The 21,638-nt window shown below is 44.6% G+C and overlaps 1 protein-coding gene across 1 annotated transcript in view; it reads right to left on the reverse strand.

Annotated features, from left to right (window-relative positions):
• LOC115067333 (translation initiation factor IF-2-like) overlaps positions 1–21,638 on the reverse strand; it is a 59,848-nt gene that overhangs the window by 28,604 nt on the left and 9,606 nt on the right. The window contains exon 4 of the mRNA XM_029554922.1: positions 21,085–21,266. Within this exon, the coding sequence (XP_029410782.1) occupies positions 21,085–21,266 (182 nt within the window). The remainder of the gene's footprint in view (positions 1–21,084; positions 21,267–21,638) is intronic.

The raw sequence follows: 21,638 nt of genomic DNA on the forward strand, positions 1-21,638 counted from the left end.
AATCTAATCTGGGTCCTCTGCAAGAGCAGCCAGTGCTCTTAATTAATTTTTTAACATATGGTTATTCTTTGAGAATTTCATATAATGCATTTTGATCATATCCCCCCCCCATTCTTGCCTCCCCCAACTCCTCCCAGATTCACCCTCACTTTGGATCAGTCTTGTGCTGGTCTTGTATAGACAACCACAGCTGCTGTGAGTTCATGAGTCCAGGAGACACTGTTTCTCCCCAGTCCTTCCCAACCTCTGGTTCTTACAATCTTTTCTCCGTTTTTCTCAGTCCCTGAGTCTTAGGGATGGGGTATGATGTAGATGTTCCAATTGTGGGTGAGTACCCCACAGTCACTTATTATCTGTACTTGTGAGCTTCTGCATTAATTGCCATCCTGTACACAAAGGTGAGGTCTGAGAGCTGCACCAATCTGTGGGTAGAGAGATAGGAATTTAGAGGGTGTCATGATTTGAATGAGGCTCACATATTTGAACACTTGGTCCCCAGTTTGTGGCACTGTTTGGAGGAGAGGTTACAGAACCTTTGGAGGTGGAGTCTTGCTGGAGGAGCATGTCACTGGGGGCAGACTTTAAGAGTTCATAGCCTTGCCCCACTTCTATTTCATTCTCTCTGCTTGTTTGCAGTTGACATGTGATTTCTCAGCTTCCTGCTCCAGCAGCCTGGTGCCATGCTTCCCCCTATTATAGATTCTCTCTCCGTAACTATAAGCCAAAATAAACTCTTCCTTCTATAAATTGCTTTTGGTCATGGTGTTTTATTGCCAGCAACAAAAAAAGTAATACAGTGGGAGTTGATACCACATCCCTTTAGCAGAATAATGATAATAGGCTCACTTCTGGAGCTTGTGAGCTCCCCGTACATTTGTTCTGGCCAGATTTACAGTACCAGGCATGTGTTTCCTCCTATAGAGTGGGCCTTAAATCCAATCAGAAAGTGGTTAGTTACCCCATAATATTTTTGCCACTCTAGTACCCATGGACATATTTTGCCATGTAGGTCATTATTATAGTTCATGGGGTTCACAACAGGATAAGACAGTCAATGCCTTTTTCCTTCAGCAGTCTACACAGCACCTTCTGGTACTCCGAGAGCTAAACAGCAGGGAGGAGGCTTCCTGGTCAGCACCAACTTGATTTTTCCATGTCCTGTGACCAAAGTGTGTGTTGTCTTTGGCAATAGGGTCTTACTAGGAAGTCCTGGTGGATAACCAAGAGCAATGGCAATAGCCTGTATTATTTTGGGGACCTTTAGAATATTTCTGACCAACTTGAGGGGAGGTATCCTACACCTGGCACTGGGCTTTTTATTTGGCAACCTATGACTTCTTGAAGGAGCATAATCCCCTGTGTAGGGTAACTTCAATTAAACTCTTTTATGTGAATATATAAGTATAAATATCTATGAGGTTATGATGGTAAGCTTCCATAGGGCTTTTTTGAACATCTTGGTACTAGTACTCCTCTCCCACCCCTCCTCTGCCCTGCCCTCCAATCCTCTCCCCACTGAAACCTCCTTCCTCTTATTCCCCTTATCCCCTTCCATTACCTATGTTCCACTGTTCCATTTTTAGTTATTTTGTGTATGCACTCACATGTGTATGTATGGGTACTCTCATGCCATGGCTTATGTGTGGAGGTCAGAGGACAGCTTGCAGGAATCAGGTCTCTCCTTCTACCATCTGGGTCCTAAGAATTGAACTCAGGTCATCAGCATGGTGGCAAACACCTCTATCCACTGAACCATCTCATCAGCCCTCATAAGAGATTTTTAAAAAATGATGATGCAGCCGGGTATGGTGGTGCATGCCTTTAATCCCTTCACTTGGGAGGGAGAGACAGGTGGATCTCTGTGAGTTCAAGGCTAGCCTGGTCTACATAGTGAGATAGTGAGTTCCAGGCCAGCTGGGGCTACAGGGAGACCTTGTCTCAAAAAGACCAAAAAAAGAAAAAAGAAAAAAATTGGGTCAAGGTAGTAAGGGGAGGGTGCAGACAGATAAGAGTCAGGGGGTCTAATATGATCAAAATATTTTGTATAAAATTTGCAAAATTTAGGGACTGGAGAGATGGCTCAATAGTTAAGAACACTGAATGTTCTTGCAGAAGACCCAGGTTTGAATCCCAGCAACCACATGGCAGCTAGATGCTACAAAGAATGACACTTACTAACTAGTAGGCTGTTTTTGTTTTCTCTTTTCTTTCTTTCTTTCTTTCTTTTTTTTTTCTGTCAGGTCTTTATATGTAGCCTAGGCTGGCCTTGAGCTTTCATGATCCTCTTGCCTCTGCCTTCCAAGTTTTGGAATTACTGGCATGAGCTACCACACCCAGCCGTGTTAATGAGTTTTTAATGTAGTGCTGGAGATGGAGCCCAGGACCTTTTGTGTACTTAGCCCATACCCCCAACCCTGCCCCGCTCCCTTTTTCTTATCTAGCCCTGGAGCAGAAGAATCATCTACCATTTCTCCAACCTGGTCTTGAACCAGTAGCTGTCTGTCTAGCACTGTCCCATGGCAGAGGGTGCTCTGATGAACTGAGTCTCTGGGCTGAGAGCTGAAGAGTGAAGTGTGGACTGTTTCTTTTGAACATCTGTCATACACAGTGCTAATTAAACTGCTGTACTTTGGAGCTCTTGTATAGTCTCTTAGTGCAGACCACATGCATGGAAACCTTTGATCTCCTGGGCACTGCTCTGGTGGTACTATGGAAGAATGCAGAAACTGCTCAAGCTCACGCAGCCTCTGGTCATTCACAAGCCTGAATTAGGCAAAGGTGTGTGTGTGTGTGTGTGTGTGTGTGTGTGTGTGTGTGCAATTTCATTAACTGTCATCTGAAAAGTAGCTGCACTCCTTCCCAGAATTCTCTTGTCTAATACAAAGCTTATTTTTCCTTCTGAAATGAGTTTTGATTCTATTTATAGACTTGTGTTCCTTTCTCAATAGTCTAAAATTCAATGAATTCCACATTGTGTCAAAGCCAACCCTGTCCTCTGAATGGGAGTATGAATTAGCATGGAAGTAGGGTGTTTGATTGTGAATGATCATGTCCTAGAGAAAGGACAGAGAGAATACACAGCTTTTCTAAGGGAAAGGCCTGACGAAGGCTCACACAAGGAAAGCACATAGATAAAGACATAAACTGAGGCAAAATGGTCACTGAGGGGCAGGCCTACAATCCCAGCACTTGGGAGGGGGGAGCAGAAGGATCAATACTTCAAGGTCATCCTTAGCTACATAATGAGCTGGAGGCCAGCCTAGGTTACTTAGGGATACTGTCTTTAAAAAAAAAAAAAAAAAAGAGTCCAGGTTGTGTCACATAGGTTAGATATAAAAAAATACATAATGTAAAAATCAAAAAATCGCCTGGTCTACATAGTGAGTTCCAGGACAGCTGGGGCTATAGGGAGACCCTGTCTCAAAAAGACAAAAAAAGACAAAAAAAAAAAAAAAAAAACAAAAACAAAAGCAAACAAAACATGAGAATCTAGAGTACTTTCAAAAAATATTTGAGTTAGCTGGGCATGATGGTACATGCCTTAACCCTAGCACTCAGGAGGAAGAGGTAGGCCTTGAATTGAAGGCTAGCCTGATCTACATAGCAAGTTCCAGGCCAACCAGTGCTACATAGTGAGACTCTATCTAATCCCAGCCCTTGGGAGGCAGAGGCAGGTGGATCTATGTGAGTTCCAGGCTAGTCTGGCCTACATAGTGAGTTCCAGGCCAGCTAGGGCCTGTCTCAAAAACAAAGTTTAAGTTACATTTATTATTTATTTATTTATTTATTATTTATTTATTTTGTGTACGTGTGTGTGTGTGTGTGTGTGTGTGTGTGTGTGTATGCCAAAGCATGTTTGTGAAGGTCACAGGTCACTCTGGAAATCAGTTCTCTCCTTCTACCGTGTGGAGCCCAGAGATTAAACTCAGATTGTCAGGCTTGGCAGCAAGTATCTTTACTCACTGAACCATCTCACCAGATGCAGAGTACTTTTAGCACAACACTAAGAAATGCATTCTAAATACTTTGCAGATATTTCAGTATTTCATAAACCCTCTGAGGTAAGCACTATTGTTATTCCTATCTTAAGACAGTAAATCTCAAATAGAGCGACTGAATAACTTGCCTAAGGTTGCCCAGTGAACCCATCCACCTGGGCAGAACACACTTCCTCAGAAATTCCTTCAGGCTGTTTCTTTTCTTCCCTGCACTCCTTGGACCTGCCTCACTTGAAGGGTAGGTAGGTGTCCTTATTTCCTGATTCAAAACTGTGGTCACCTCAAAAGATCTCAGCTGGAGCTAGGGATGTAACTCAGTGTAGAATGCTTGCTTAGAATCCACAAGGCCGTGGGTTCCATTGCCAGCACCACGCACACACACACACCCCTTTCAGCTGTGAACTCTATTTATAAAGCATTCCTCCTTGTTGACTCTGAGGTCACTTTTCTGAATTTCTTGACGAGTTTCATTCTCTGTCAACCCTTTGCAGATTCATGGTAATTTCACAACTCACATAAACAGGCTTGCCAGTACCCGCCTGCCAGGGCCATTACTGCCTCTCCTCCAGTGTTCTTGACCTTCCTTCTGACCTGTGTCAGAGGCCAGCTTGTTGCTCACCACATCTGTTTGCTCTTCTTGGGCTAACATTTCCCCTCTCTGTGGTTGGGTGTGGCTTTATGGCTGAGTTCTGGACAAAGCAATATAAGGTCCCCTGCCTGGGCTCTCATCATCTGCCAGCCAGATGGAGGGTACTCAGAGGAGGGTGCAGAGGCCTGGGGCAGCACCACTGGAAAACTCCAACCACATCGTGATTTTAAAGCCAGGGATTAGCGGAGAGTGTATGCCTCTGATATGTTGCTTCCAGAAGCTACTTCACACTTCCTGTTCTCGCTTGCTGTATTTTTAGCTCCCTTTCTCTAACACAGAACTCCTAGCAATGTGTTGGCCCCACTCCTTACTACTGGGCCCTCATTATCTGATTTCTATTCCTTCCCCGATACCTTCAAGCCCTTGCCCCTGACTCCTTCTGCCAAATCTCCTGGTTAAGCCACAGCTGGACTTAAGTCCCCTTTCTGCTTGGGTTCATTCAGTGTGGACCCAGAAAGCATACCCACCTGCCTCTCTTGAACAGAATGACCAAATGCTACCTTAGGTTCTCCCTTCCTGAATCTTGCAAAGTTCCCCCCACCCCCCAGTGGGACTCTAAACTGCTCTCTGCCACTTCTCCTTCAGTCCTCCACTTCTCCTTCCCCTCTCTCTAACAGCTTCTGCCTAAGCTGCCTGTTTCCTGGGAGAAAAGAGCAGCCATCAAATCCGTGAGCTCTCTGATTGCCACACAACCAACCTCTTCAGGGACCATCTCTTTTCTACATGATATTGATTTTGGTTTACATCTTTTTAAATGAGTGGATACTGGGTTTGGTGGTAAATGCCTTTAATCCCAACACTGGAGAGGCAGAGGCAGGCAGATCTCTATGAGAGACAGGCCAGCCTGGTCTACATAGTGAATTACAGGCCAGCTGGGCCTACAGGGAGACCCTGTCTCAAACAAAACAAAACAAAACAAAACAAAACAGTATGAATGCTGGGTATGGTGGTGCAGGTTTGCAATTCTAGTATTTATGAGGTTGAGAGAGGAAGATTATAAATTTGAGGTCAGTCAAGGTAACAATAGTAAGACTCTATCTGGGTTGCACTTATCTACATGCAGGCAACACACACACATAAAAATAATAAATACAATATTTAAAAAAATCAAAATAAAAATTTTAAACACAGTAAAGAACAGTAATCTTGAGTGTGTTGTTGATAAAATTTTGTGTGTGTATTCACCTGTGCTACTGGAGCCCAAATTAAGATTTAGAGAACTCGGGGTTAGAGAGATGGCTCAGCAGTTAAGAGCACTGGCTGCTCTTGCAGAGGACCTGGACTTGGTTCCCAGCACCCACATGGTGGCCAACAACTGTCCATAACTCCAGTTCCAACGGATCTGATGGGCATTGCATGACACTGGTACATCTACATCATGTAGGCAAAACACTCATGCACATAAAATAATTCTTAAAAAGTAAAAAATAAGCCAGGCACGGTGACACATGCCTTTAATCCCAGCACCTGGGAGTCAGAGGCAGGCAAATCTCTGTGAGTTGGAGGCCAGCCTGGTCTAACATAGTGAGTTCCAAGCCAGCTGGTGCTACAGGGAGGCCCTGTTTCAAAGAGACCAAAAAAAAATTTTTTTTGGTCTTTTTGAGACAGGGTCTCCTTAATAGCCCCAGCTGGCCTAGAACTTACTATGTAGACATCAGACTGGCCTTGAACCCACAGAGATCACCTGCCTCTGCCTCCTGAGTGCTAGGATTAAAGGTGTGCTCTACCATGCCTGGTTATAAATAAAAAAGTTTTAAAACTCAAAAGATTTAGTGAACTGCTGTTACCCTGAATGCTCCCTACATCCTAAGTAGCTAAGACCCTCCATTCAGACCTCTGTAACCCTGGATTGATTATGCAAACAAAACTGCATATAAACGCACCACTATTGAGGGTACTCCTTGGTGCCTCATGTTGAGTTAGGTGTCTCTGAGTTCACTACCTGCAAGTAGAAATAGTTTATTTTTGTTGCTGTGTAGTGTTTGGTTGTATGAGTATACAATATGCCTTTTACTCATTATAGCATATTTAAGATGGCTGTAAATTCTCTGACATTCCTGCTGTTGAGCGTGGGGTTTGTGGGCTGGCCAAAAGAGAATGGAAGGTGTTTGAGTTTTTTGTTTATTTTTATTTTTTTAAATTTTAGTTATTATTTTTATTCGTATGTGTGTATTGCCTGCATGTAGGTAAGTGCACCCATATCATGCAATGCTCTCAGACGTCAGAAGAGGCTGTCGGATCCCCTGGGACTGGAGTTACAGACAGTTGTTAGCTGCATGTGGGTGCTGGGATTCGAACCTGGGTCTTCTGCAAGAATGTGTGTGTGTGTGTTGGTATGTGAATGCAGGTACAAGAGTATCACTATGAGTGTGTGGAGATCAGAGGACAACCTCAGGTGTCATTTCCTCCTCTCAACCTTGTTGGAGACAGGATCTCTCGTTTGCCACTGCCTACTCTAGGCTAGCCCTCAAGCTTCCAGGATTCTTCTGTCTCTACGCCCTACTCGAAGTAGGAGAGTTAGGATGATAGACATGCACTGTCCTGTCTAGCTTTACATGGGTTCTAGGGGTCCCAACTCAGGACCTCACACTCGTGCAACAAGCACTTTACCCACTGAGCCACAAGCCACCCGCCCCAATCTGTCAGATGTGATCTTATACAATTCCAGGAGAACAGCTAGCTTTTGCTTCTTTCTTCCTAGAGCCTTGAACATGCTCTAGGGACTATCCCAAAAGCAACATGTGAGGAGGCCCAAGTCAGCCAGGTAAAGAGACCGAGGGTCAAAAATGAGATGCCTGTCAGTCTCCAACCATTCCATCATTCTAGTTAAGGCCCCAAGATGAGAGAACAAGACGCCCTGTCTCTGCTGTGCCTGTCTGACTTCTTTCTGACCTATGGAATCACGAGCTACAACACTGTTACTTTGTTGTTTTAAGTCTTTAAATTGGGGGATTGTTTTGTGACACAGCAATGGATAATCCAGGAACTATGGGTGGATAACTGAGTTATGTTTTGGGCACCAAAAGTACAAGTGGCTATGAATGTTCTCCAGTGAATCTTTTGGTAGACCTACGCCCTCATTTCTCTTGGGTAAATACTTATTGTCACCCATTTTTCTCTCCTACATTCCATCATTATGTAGGCATGTCTCTCATTTTAAAAGGAGAAACAACCTCAGCCAGGTGTGGTGGCTCGTGCCTGGAATCTAAGTACGTAGGAAGGAAGATTGCTGAGGATTTGAGGACTTCCTGGGCTCCACAGTAAATTCCAGGTTAGTGTGGGCTACCGACTGAGATAGGGCAAGGGTTGGGGGAAGAGGGGAGAACTTTTCTTGGTCCATCTACTCCTCCATTCTTTGCTTTCCTTTACAGTAAAACTCTGGAGTTATCGAACATGCTGTCTGCACTTCCTTTCCTCCTCTTCTCCCTTAAGTCAACTCTAGCCACTTGCTCATCTCTTTGGCTGTGCTGAAATAGCACCTGCAAATGTCAGTGGGGCCGTATCCTCCCAGTCCCTTCGGTGCTTTTCCATCCCCTCTGAAATGTAGCGTGTTCAAGCAGCATTTGACCAGACCCTCTCCTTTCGTTCAGTGCCTTCCTCTTGGATTTTGGGGACTTCCCCTCTGCTTCCCCTCTCCTCTCATCTCTCACATCTAAAGATTGCTCATACTGGGCTCTAGCTAGACTCAACAGGTTCTCATTTAATCTCATGGATTTAAATACCATCTAGCTGTTGATCTCTTCCAAAGTTATGTCTCCAACCTAAGCTTCTGCCTTAACCTTCAGGTCTATGTGACATCATCTCTTACCTCGTCCCTTGCTCACTGTGTGCAAGTGTTGTTGGTCTCTTCCTTTCTTAGAAAGTCCCAGCCCCATCTCACTTAGAGCCTCTGGCCTTGCTGTTTCCTCTCTCTAGAACACTCTTTTCTAGATGTGTACATGGTTAGGTCCTTAACATTTAGGACTGATAAACAGTTGAATGACTTGAAATTTATGTTTTTATAACAGCAATAGTATTATATTACTAGTAATATATACATATATAAACTTAAATAGTCACTATTATAAGGGAAAGTTTAGCTTCAGTCAAGTAATTCTTGAGAAGAAAGCAAATAGCTAGGTTGAAGGCCATTTTTCATCTTTAGAATGTTCCACTTTACATCAGAAAATAGAATATTTAAACTGAACTTCATAATCTCTTTTATTCACTTATGTAGTAAAGTTGGACTTTTCTTCAAGTTTTTCCAAATTACCAACTTAAGATCAAATCTTATTTGGATACTATAGATATGTGCATATGTGTATGCATGTATGTACATGGAAGAAAAGGAAAACCAGGGTCCAGCATCAAACATCTGTTCTGTCATTGGCACAATAATCCTCCTTGTAGTTAACTAAGTCAGGAGGCTGCCCAAGCAAGACTTTGAATCGTATTGAAGAATGCTTGCTTCCCCCAGAAGCTGAGGCTATCCAGCCTTCAGCATGAGCTGTATTCCTTTGCAGAGCCCCAGAGAAGGTGGACATTCCAAGGCTGCCACTCATCTGGCAAATCAGTTTTTGAGTGAGTGGAAGCAACGGAGCTCTCCCCTCCCTAAAGGAGACCTGAGGCTTTATTTTCAATAAAATACTGCTCCTTGTTACTAGAGATATAGTCCCTGGGCCTCACCCCAATGAACTTTTTTTAAAACTTTATTTTATTTTTAATTATGTGTATGTGTATGTGTGTGTGAGTGTGTGCATACGTGTGTGTGTGTGTGTGTGTGTGTGTGTGTGTGAAGGGAGAGTATGTGTACATGTGAGTGCAGGTGCCTGCAGAGTCCAGAAGAGGGTGTCAGGTCTCCTGGGGCTGGAATTAGAGGCAGTTATAAGCCATCTGATGTGGGTGCTGGGAACTGAATTCAGGTCTTCTGCAAGATCAGTAGGCATTCTTAATCACTGAGTCGTTCTTCGGCCTCAGAACTTTTTTTCTAGTGACCAGTGAACATAGCTAATTAAAACCAAATTTGTAAGGAAAAGAGTCAAAACTTTTGTTATTTTTGCTGTTTGTTTGTTTTTGAGACAGAGTCTTACTATATAGTACTGACTGCCTGGAACTTGTTGTTGGCTGGCCTCAAACTTTTGGTAATCCTCCTGCCTCTGCCTCCCCAGTACAAGAATTACAGGCTTGAGCCACCACACCCAGTTTTAAAACATTTTATGTAAAGAAATATTGGCTAAGTATGCAGGGCATGGCTGTAATCCCAGCAGGTGGGAGGCAGAAGCAGAAGGTTCAGAAGTTCTTGGAGCCTTGGAGGCTTACATAGCTTGAGTTTGAGGCCAGCCTCCTCTTTCAAATACCACCCCACTCATCCCCCCAAAAAAGGAAAGAAAGAAAAGAAAAAGAAAAAAAAATAGTGACAGAGCTTGTGTGGAGTATGTAGCTCAGTGGTAGAGCACTTCACTTCCTAGCACACAGGAAGTCCTAGTTCAGTCCCTAGCAACCAGCAACAATGAAATAAAACGTTATAGACAGCATATGCTGATCCTATAACAATGTATAAGTCTAGAATGTGTTTCTGTGATGATACATATACTTCCCCCCTTAGAATCATATTGTTAGGGGTAGGGATATGACCCAGATGATAAGAGTGCTTACCTATCGTGCCTTTTAGCATGCAAAACGTCCTGGTTTGATCCCCAGCAGCACATATACTGGACACGGTGGCTCACACCTGTAGTTCTAGAACTCAGGAGGTAAACCAGGAGGATCAGAAGTTCAAGATCCTCCCCAGCTACTAAAGAATCTGGAGGCCACCCTAGGCTTCAGTTTTCCGTATTAGAAACAGAACTTCAGTGTATACTGTCATGCCTGCAGTCTGATGGCTTTCTTAGCATGGCTTCCTAGCAGTGGACTTGCTGGGTCAAAGGGAAAGTATGTTTTCCCAGCTTCTGATTCTTACTACCAAATGGTCCTCCTGAAACATGGCACCAATTGTGTTCCTGCCAATAGTGGACTGTTGAAAGAAATTTAAGTGCAACACCCTGAAACACTACAAATCCAAAACAAGCTCTAGAAGTTGGGTGGTTCCTCTGTTGGTGGCCCCCAGAAGCCTCAGGTTGAGAGAGAGCCGCAGGGGCTGGTGCAAGCCTTTCAGGGAGGTCTCACGCTATCCAGGCTAAGTTGTAGTTCCCTAGGGAGCAGCCCATCAGGTCAGACACCCTGCCACACACACTGTGGTGCAATGTGCTTGGCACGTTGCCTCCAGCTCCTGCAGGCCCACCTTGGCCAAGCACAGCTGGTGCAGTAGGCTGATGGCCTGTCCAGCCCTACCACGTCTTGCATGGCCTGCAGCTGGGATGAGCCCTTCCTGCTCTCCCACTACTCTCCTCCAATAATCTGAAAACTTAACTACAGACCAGGTGCTGGCTAGGAGCAGAAGCCCCAACAACAGGGGTGCTGCCTGCTGCCTCTCCTTTCCCCTCTGTGTGGAAGTGGAACCCCTCGCCCTACTCGAGGTTCTAAGAGCCTAAGCCCAGTTTTCAACAATACTGCCTGACTCCCCACTCTTCCTCCATTTCCCCCCAAGACCTGAAGGAAATGAATAAGAATTCTTTTCATGCTTTAATTATTTTTTTGTCATTGCTATTGTTATCATAAGTCAAATCTGAAGCAGAGAGGAAGGGAGGCTTCCGGAAAGTCTTTGACCTCCTATTTCTTTAAGAAATTGAGGTCCCTAGCTTGTGTTGTAATGTTTTAACAGTTTCAAGCTGAACAGCAGACAAGGTGGTAAGGGTGGGGAAGGGCGTGCTTGTAGGGAAAACATTGTTTCTGGGTAGTACAGAGATAGAAGACACCTGTGGGTTTATAAAATGACCCCTAGATTCAGTATGGGAGAGGTCCTCAAAGCACTGTTGTCAATCCAGCCCCAAATGGGAAGCATTCCTATGCTGACCCACACTAGAAGAGAGAAAACCGCTGTAGTGCATTTCACAGTAGATGACCAGTAGGGGCCCTGACAGGGTCACTGAGGAGTAATAAAGAAGGCACACTTCCTGCTGCTTCTTGGTCTCTGGAAGGAAGGCCTTATTTTAATTCCACAGGGCCACTTCAACTGACCTACTTTAGAGTCACGTAGACCTGGGCACCTCATTGTTTGGAGCCTAAGTCTATCAGCACCTGATTCTTTAAGTTGACCAATCCAAAATTGGGCGGGGGGACCATTGAAATCCTTAAACCCCAGTTTCTCTCTGGGAATCCCTGGATTTCGGTTTCAGATCCCCTCTCCCCCTGTGGAGAGCTTCATCTTTCTGTATGAATGTGTACATGCATGTGTGATTCTTTATGTGTATAGATGTGATTCTTTATCTTTCAATAAAAGTTTGTTTGACTTGCTCCCTGCATGCCTGACATTTTTCCTACCTTTAAATTTTTCAATTAGCTGGGTGTGGGGGCACACACCTGTAGTCCCAGCACTTGGGAGGCAGAGGCAGGTGTATCTCTGTGAGTTCAAGGCCAGCCCGGTCTACATAGTGAGTTCCAGGAAAGCTGAGGCTACAGGGAGCCCCTGCTTCAAAAAGACAAAAAAAATTAAAAAAAAATAAATTCTTTAATTGGCTGAGTCAACAAACCCAGCCATGCCCCTTTTTTGCTAAGGATGCCATCCTCAACATTAGTAAACAGGAATGATAAATGTAAACTGCCCTTGCCCTGACCATGGATGCTATCACAAATATATTCTTAGCTGAAGGAATCCTGACCCAGAAGATGGCATAGTGGAGGACACCGCTTATACAAGGCTCAGGACTAGGCTCCAGGTAACTACAGTGCTAAGAAGCTGTGAACCGGAAAAACAAGTGATTTTCATAGAAGTCAGGGTATTAGGTTAGTTACCTTTAGCTGAAGAGGAAGGGGTCATGAGAGGACTTCTGGGTGCTGGTGACAAGCTTCCCCTTCCACTGCCCACCTCCCTCCTCTTTTGTTTCTGAGACAGGTTCTCATTGTATCTCAGGCTGTCCTGTAGCTTACTACATCCCAGGCTGACTGCAAACTTGCGGTAATCTTCTTGCCTCAGGCTCCAGCTTGCTGCCATTACTGATATGTACTACCACACCCAATCTTCTTCATTGTTTTCTTTTTCCTCCTTTTCTCTTCCTTTCTCCCTCTCTCCCTTCCTTCATTCCTCCCTTCCTTTTTCCTTCCCTCCCTCCCATCCTCCCCCCTCCTCCTCTGCCTGCCTTCCTTCCTCCCTCCCTCCCTCCTTCCCCTCTCCTTCCCTCCTTCTTTCCTTTCCTCTTCCCTCTCTCCCTTCTTTTTTTTTTGTAGGAATAGTATCGTATTAATTAATTTTCTTGCTGTTATGACTGAATACTTGACGTGACACAACTTAAAGGTGGAAGGGCTTATTTTGGTTCACAGTTTGAGGAGACACAGTCCGTCACGGAAGGAAAGCACAGTGACCCCCCTGGTGGCTGGGGTGTTCAGCTGGGACCTTGGATACATCTTGCTGGAAAGCCTTCTCTCTCTTTTTTTTTTTTTTTTTTTTTTTTTTTTTTTTTTTTAAAAAAACCAGATGTCCTGGAACTCACTATGTAGACCAGGCTGGTCTTGAACTCACAGAGATCCGCCTGCCTCTGCCTCCCGAGTGCTGGGATTAAAGGCGTCTCTTTTTTATAAAGAGAAAATATTTGTTTTGAATCACACGACAAGCAATTTCTTGACTTGGGAGGAAATTACATGAATTTTCACTTCATAATACTTCCACCTTTTTTCCCCTTACATTTTGTGTGGTTTTCAGTTTGTATATAGTTTTTCACAGCTTAAAAAATGTCTCTGTATTCTTTCCTTTGATACCCAGATTGGATTTGAATTCCTGGGTGGTCCTCAGGATTCTGAGCTGCTCCTCCTGCCTCAGCCTCCAGAGAAGCTGACTACAGGCGTGCCCCACCATGCCTGGCAGCTGTGTGATCTTGTGTGTTATGTGTTTAGAAAGAGAAAAGGCCAGTATTTTCTGGGGCAGGCAAATCTCAAGCTGACACAAATATTCTCTGGCTGTGATGTGAGCAAGGGCCCTTCTGAGTTCCCCTTGTTGGGCCACTGTGGTAGACAACGGTGAGCCTGTGCCAGGTCACAGAAAGTCATCAAGGCCACACAAGGTTGCTGTCGCACTCAGCCCTCTTGGGGCATTTAAATTCAGGGCTGGGGCCGGGGGTGTGTGTCAGTGGTAGAATACTTACTTGCCTAGCATGTGTGAGGCCCTGGGTTTGATTCCAAGCATGGATAAAAGTGAAAAAAATAATAAAGAACAAAGAAGGTCAGAATAAAAAGAAGAAGAAGAATGATTCAGTCCACTTCAAAATCCAGAGACTAAACCAGCTATGGTGTCACATGCCTGTGCTACTCAGGACGATGAGATGGGAGGATCATTTGGCCTCAGAAGTCCAAGACTTCAAGTCCAGTAGGACCTTGTAGAAAGAAAGGGGAAAAAAAAGGCAGAGTACACTCTATTGAACAGAAATTCCCACGTGTTAGAGGCAGATAGCTGATGTCAAGCCTGAGAAGTCTAGAAAATGGAATTTTATTTTATTTTTATTTTATGTGTACGAGTGTATTGCCTGCATGTATGTGAGTGCACCCGTGTCGTGCAATGCCGTGGAGGTCAGAAGAGGACTTGGATTCCCCTGGAACTGGAGTTAAGGCCAGTTCATAGCTACCATGTGGGTACTGGGAATAGAACCAGGGTCCTCTGTAAGAGCAGTCAGTGCTCTTAACCGCTGAGCCATCTCTCCAGCCCCTGAAAACTGAGCTTGATAATCCTTCCTTTCTAGGGCTGTGGGGAGGAAGAAAGGAGCTCACTGAAAGAGCACCTGCCCTGCTTCCTGCAGCTATGCCCCTACCGCCCACCTTTCACCACCAACAGTGCCAGATAAATAAATCCATCAGAAAAGTGGATGGCCTCTGAGGAATGATACCAAAGATTGTCCTCTGACCTCCACACACATGTGCACAAAGGTGCACATTCACACACATGAACATGCACACCCTAAACCAAAAATAATTCGAAAAAAAAATCTGTGTGTGTATGAGCAGTCACATGTATGAATGCCATAGTGCATGTGTGGCGGGTGTAGGACAACCTCAGATGCTCACCCTCAACTGCCACCTTGTTTGAGACAGTGTCTCTGGTTTGCTGCTGCATACCCCAGGCCAGCTGACCTTCCAGCTGCTGCTGATTATCCTGTCTCTGCCTCCCATCGCGTTGATGTAGTGGTGGGATCCCAGGCACTTGCCCCTGCATCTAGCTTTACGTGGGTTCTGGGAATCTACACTCAGGTCTTCACACTTTGTGGTGGTAAGTGCTTTACCCACTAAGACATCTCCCCAGTACACTTTTTAAAAAATTAGTTGAATTGTGAGTGTAGTAGTAATCACAGCAATCCTTTAGGATGGGTGATTTCATCCGCTTCTATTCTGGAGATAGGGAGCTCTAAGGTAACTTGGCAAGAGTCCATAGATATTAAGAGGTAGAATTTGAAGATCTGATTCTTCTGTTCATATGCTTTGCATTTCCCTCTATTTTTCCGGGTAATCACCTTGGTTAATTAGCAATGTCAAAGATCACTGACAAGAGGATTATTTATTTATCTCTGGGAAATTTAGCTTGGAATTCCTAAACTTTTTAAAAATCAAACTTTTAGGGCCAGTGAGATGGCTCAGTGAGTAAAGGAGCTTGCTGCCAAGACTGATAATCTGTGTTTGATCCTAGAAACCCATACAGTGGAAAGAGAGCAAGAACTCCTTCAAGTTGTTCCCTCACCTCCATGTGTGCTGTGGCATGCCCCCACAAATGAATAACTACTAAAAAAGCGAAATAAAATATGCTTATTAGTTTCTTGGAATTCAATGTGTTGATCAATTAGAACTCAGAATCCCAAAAGTAAATGACTTTGTTTGGATCTTGGAACTGCAGTTCGGGAGATGCAGGTTCGAACAGTGCTAGACTGGTGTGCCAGGAAGGTAGGAAAGTTGGAGTGTATTTGTTTAGAATGAGCAGAGGCTTACACAACTTGTAGAAGATAACGAGAAGGGTGAATAAACAGAATAGAAATAACCATAAAACAAGAGCCGATGACGTGTGTGCATGTGTTACTGGAGACTGAAGCCAGGCTCTTATACATGCTTGGAAGTGCTCTACTGCTGAGTTACATCATCAGCCCTTTTTATTTTAAGACAGGTTCTCACCAAATTGCCCAGACTGGCCTCAACCATGCAATCGTCCTGCCTCAGCCTACTGCATAGCTGAGATTTCAAGCACCACCACTCAGCTACATAGTCTCTTGTTATACATCTCGAGCCGCTGACCCAGAGTAGCTATCTGGTCTGTAGTTTAGGCTCTACATGCCTATTTCCTCTCTTTTATGATGTATTACGATTTCTCAAAGTTCTAGAACATAGGCAGCTGTATTTACATTTTCCAGAACTCTTAAAACTATGAGCAAATAAATGTTCAGAAACACATCTTAGAGATACAAGTGACACTCAGTGTTGATGATAAATATTCTACCTGCTTTGTGAGAATGAAAAAAAAAATCCCAATGAAAGCAACATTGGAGCCTTTCAAAACAGACCTGAAGGCTACTGCCTGGGAGAAGTCAAGGCTGTTTTTACTCCGTCCCTAGAGAGAAAAGGAAGTTTCAAAGAACAGAATTATAACAACTAGTAAACAATTTTAATTGGCTTTGTTTTTGAGTCTAGACTCAGCAACACTTCATTACATAAGATAGAGTAAATGTTCCCATGAGGCCAGTATGAAAAGTGGGTTTTTGCTATTGTTGTTTGTTTTGTTTTGAAACAGGGTCTCATGTAACTCAAACTGCCTCAAACTGATTATGTAGCCAAGGATGACCTTGAGCTTCTGACCCTCCTGTTTCTATCTCCCAAGTGCTAGGATTACAGGCCTGGACCACCACATCCAGTTTATGCAGTGCTGGGGACCGAATTCAGGGCCTCTGTGTGCTAGGCAAGCACTCTACCAACTAAGCCAGATCCCCAGCCCTTGAGTGATGGGTTTTGTAAGATCAAAAATGGCCTAAAGAAAGCAGAACAAAAAGCAGGAAGTAGATCAGTCACTTCAAGATTACTTTCCTTGTAAGTCAGGAACAGGGAGGCAGAACGATGGAAAAGGAGTGCTGGGTTTCATCTGGTTGCCTGCCTTGTGTAAGGATTAAGGTGGAGGCAACTCCCTTGTCATACCTGGTGAAACTGGCCTGTTTGGGAAATTTGGCTGTGGTCTCTCTAATCCTGATTTATCAGAAGGTTGAATAAGCAGGGTAGTTTTGGCTAGGTGAGGTGATTTTCAAGCGCTAGTGACTCCATTTTGATTTTTAGCCTGCTCTGCTGGGGCCTAGTGTGGGAGCTTATTCCATAACAAAGGCCTCCTGTAATGTTTATTTAATAGCTGTGATGATGGCATGGTGGGTGAAGCCTGAGAGGAGCACAAAGAGGCTCACCCACAGCCACAGGCTTCACATAACCAAAGAATTAACAGGCAGTAATCAACTAGCCTAATTTCCCATAATGCAATATGCCGAAGACTAGCTTTCACGCAGAGATAGTAATAATGTTTACTAATTATAAAATCCACCAAAAAGAAAAAAGCCACTAAAATGCATAGCTAGGTGAAGAAAATTCAGCCTGGGGAAGGATGTGTGTGCATGCCTGGAACCCCAGGTTGAGGCAGGAGGATCTGGAGTTTGAAGTGAGAGCTCAAGGCTAACCTGGGCTACATAAGGTATAGGGAGGCAGAGATCCTGTCAGAAAATATGAGAGAGAAAGGCGGGGTATTTAGTTGGTGAGGTGGGTGGTCTCTGTCCTCCTTCCTCTGCTGCCTGTTTGACGACTTTCAGAAGTGTGTAAATTGGCTGGACTTGTGGCAGGGAAGATGCATGGTCAGTCCCCTGTGTGTTGTGGCTCTCTGTCCCTAGCTCCTAGTCCCAGAACATGTCAGTGGCTCCTCTCCAGTAACAGGCCCAGCTCATGGGGATTGCATTGCTGGGTAGCTTTGGCATCAGAGATGAAATTAATTTGAAGGTTTCTTCTCAAGCAGAGAAAGGCAATTGATAGCAGTGAGGAAACGCTGAGAAAAAGCCAAACAAAGAACAATGGTTGGATGATTCATGAGGTGGGGTTCTCCTTTCTCACACACACAGTTATTATTCCAAGATTGCAATCTGCCTGTGGCTGTCTTGTTCTTTAACGACCATGTTCTCTTTCAGAATTTTTTAAGTGTAGGTTAGGTCTGGACCCAGGCAAGCAGACAAGAAGGACCTTCATTACGATTGGCTTCATTGTCTCTGCCCTTGAGGGCTGTGGCAGTGACCCCTTTGCCAGCCCTGCATCTCAGCCACAGTGGCCCCTGTCTGTCCCTGTGATTCATTACACTTTGCTGCCTTTGAGGAGGAAACAGATTTTAAAATCCCGTCTTGGTTTGCTCCAGAGAGACGAGGGGACTCATATTATTTCCAAGCTGGTAGCTTCTTACAGTTCTAGTGAGCACTCATTGTGTTAAGCAGTAAAAACCCAGGTGTGGTCAGTATGCCCTTCTTCAAACAGGAAGACCCAAGGAAGAGCAGCCAATCAGTATTTCTGGCAATGTATAGTGGGTGTTTCGTTCCTAGAGCTAGAAGCCTGCAAGTCCAACTCTGACCAGGTTCAAAGGAGGAATTGTGAACACTATCTTCTCACAGGAGGCTTGGGAATGGTTCGCTCCAAGAACCATAGTTGCTGTTCGAGAAGTTAGATTAAAAGCAGCAGGTAGGTGTTGGGGTGGGTAGTGTTAATGGAAATTGGGTGGGGACCAGCCTGGTCTAAAAGGAACTTATAGCTAAAATTTCTCTTTCAGGGGCTGAGGGCATGGCTTAGTGGTAGATGTGTTTGTAGAATGCATGAGGCCATAGGTTCCATTCTAAAAGATCCTGGGGGAAAAAATCCTGTCAACAATTTAAAAATAAGGGATGAGTCCGGAGTGGTAGCACACACCTGTCATCCAGCAGTTAGGAGATTTGAGACAAGAGAATCACTAGATTAAAACCAGCTTTTGTTATATAGCAAGATGCTCTGAAAAAAAAAAAGTGCTGGTCTTGATGGCACATACTTATTAACCTAGCACTTGGGAGATATAAGCAGGAGGATCAGGAGTTCAAAGCCAATCTTGGCTACATATGGAGTTCAAAGCCAGCCCCGGCTACATAAGACCCCCATCTCAAACAAAGTGATGATAACCCATAGTTAAATCAGGGTTTTGGAAACTTCCCAGAATTGAGTTTGGGATTCGCAATGTATTTGTGTCCCTGGTCCAGTTATTCAGTTACTTCACTCCTAGTGGTCCTTAACTAGAACACTAAAGTGAGGCTAGGGTTAGTTACCTTTTCTGTTGCTGTGATAAAACACTATGACCAAGGCAACTTACAGAAGAGTTTATTGTTTTACAGTTCCAGAGGATAAACATCCATCATGTCAGGAAGGCATGGTGGGGAGGCATGGTGGGAAGGCATGGCAAGAGGCGGCTGAGTACTCACATCTTCAAATAGGCACCGGAAACAGAGAGACAAACTGGAAGTGGGACCTTCATGGCTTTATACTCTCAAAGCCCACCCCCAGTGACATGCTTCCCCCAGCATGACCACACTTCTAAAGGTTCCATGACCCTCCACAAACTGCATCACAAACTGGGGATCAAGTGTCCAAATACTTGGAGCCTAAGTAGGGTCACTGTTATTCAACTCTCCACAGATTGTATCAACATTATGGGGTTGGGGTTAGGAAGAGACAAATGGTCAGTTCATGGAAGATAATGGGCTAGCTCTCAAAACTAGGACAGCACAGTAACTCTTCTGCAGCAGAAGTCAGCCAGAAGTTTCAGCTTTTGATTATTGGTGTGAGCTCAGGTCTATATTGTCGCACTTATAAAATGAAAAAGTTGGATCAGATGAGGTCTAGGCTGACTTTAAAAGTCTGGAGTTACACTGTTTGCATTTTCCTACTAAAAATAATGAAGCAGGGGCTGGAGTTGGCTCAGCCAGTAAAGTAATTGCCCTATAAACAAGGACCTGAGTTTGATTCCTAGAACTCACATAAAAAGTAGGTGTAGGGTGCACGCTTGCAAACCCAGTGCTGGGGAGAGACTGAAGGATCCCTGGAGCAAGCTGGCCAGCCAGTCCAGCCTAATTGGTGAGTTCCAGTGAGAAGCTCTGTCTCAAAGAAGGTGGATGACACTTGAGATTACTTCCTGGCCACCTCATGCATGTAGCACACAGGTGCATTCACACATACACATGTACACATATGTACACACATGTACACATATGTACATGCAAACACACATGAACGTGGGTAAAAAATAATAGGCAGACAAGTGGTCCCTGTCCTTGGTGGAGGGGAGTGCTCTTCACCAGTTCCTCAGGTATGGCCTTCTGTGTGGTGCTTTTTTCATTTTGTTTTTTATAAATCTATTTGTGTATGTGTGTGTGTGTGTGTGTGTGTGCAGTGTGTGCAGGTGTGTGCAGGTGTGTGTACCCATGCAATGGCTTTTAGAAGCCAGAAGTCAACATTGGTGTCTTTCCCAATTGCTTCTCCACCTTGTCTTTAGAGACAGGTGGAGCACTTGCCTAGCATACATGAAGCCTTGGGTTTGATCTTCAGCACTGAATACACCAGATGTGGTGACATACTACTGTAATCCCAGCACTTGGGAAGTAGAGGCAGGAGGATCAGAAGTTTAAGGTCTTCCTTGGCTATATAATGAGATGGATGCCCATATGAGACCCTGTCAAAGAAAAGGAAGGAAGGAAGGAAGGAAGGAAGGAAGGAAGGAAGGAAGGAAGGAAGGAAGGAAGGAAGGAAGGGAAAAAAGAAAGCAGATAGGAAGGCTGGGGAGATAGCTTACTTCATTGACGTGCTTGCCACACAACATGAAGATCTGAGTTTGCTCCTCAGCACCCATGTAAAAAGTTAGGTGTGGTAACGTGTGTGCTCACAATCCCAGCACTGGGGAAGTAGAGTCAGGCAGATCCCTGAGGCTTGCTGGCCAGACAGCTTAGCCTGACAGGCAAGTCTCAGTTCCCAGTGAGAGACCCTACCTCACAAAACAGGGATAGCTCCTGAGAATGACACCCAAGGTTAACTTTGGGGTTATGCACACACACAAATGTACACACACAACCCACTAAAAAAGAACCTTAAACACACACACACGTATGCAGTATATATACATAGCAGTATACACACACACACACACACACACACACACACACATATGTGTATCCTGAGTTCTGAGATTATAGTGGGTATCACATGCTTGGCTAGACTGTAAAAGTTTTGTAGTGAGGCTGCTTACTGCTGGGGCCCGTTTTCCTCTGCCTGTTCTCTTCTGTTCCAGCTTGGAGTCTTGCCCCAGGCTTTTACATCATTACTCTCATCTTCTGCATCTTGGTCCCCATACGCCTCAATTCCCAGGGCATTTTTCCATCTTTCTGCCTGGAAGAGATGGCTATGGTCAATGGCGTATGACTCCTCATCTGGTTCCTCCCCTAGGCCTGGCTCACTGGTGTTATACAAATAGACTCGAAGTGTGAGACAGACCCTGTCTGGGCCCGGACAGAGGCACAACTGAATAATCAGTGTATATGTCAGTGACTTTCTGTAAATGCTTAACTGGCTCTTGGGATGTCGCTCAGCTGGTAGAGTGCTTCCCTAGCATGCACAAAGCCCTGAGTTTGACCCAGCACCACATACAGTGGGTGTGGTGGTGTGTACTGGGGAGGGGAGGGCAGAAGAATAAGTTCAAGATTATCCTTAGCTGTATAGGAGCTAGCCTAGGACACATGAGTACCACACATCAGGACCAAGTAGCAGACAGCCTGCTTCCTGCACACTGAGAAGAGCTAGTTAAACATTGTAGAATCTTCTCCAAAGGAAACTGTCCACACTCACATGGTTTTGAAGTTTTTTTTCATTGT

This window comes from Nannospalax galili, unplaced genomic scaffold (assembly GCF_000622305.1).
Source record: "Nannospalax galili isolate Female #2095 unplaced genomic scaffold, S.galili_v1.0 scaffold1585, whole genome shotgun sequence".
NCBI lineage: Eukaryota > Metazoa > Chordata > Mammalia > Rodentia > Spalacidae > Nannospalax > Nannospalax galili.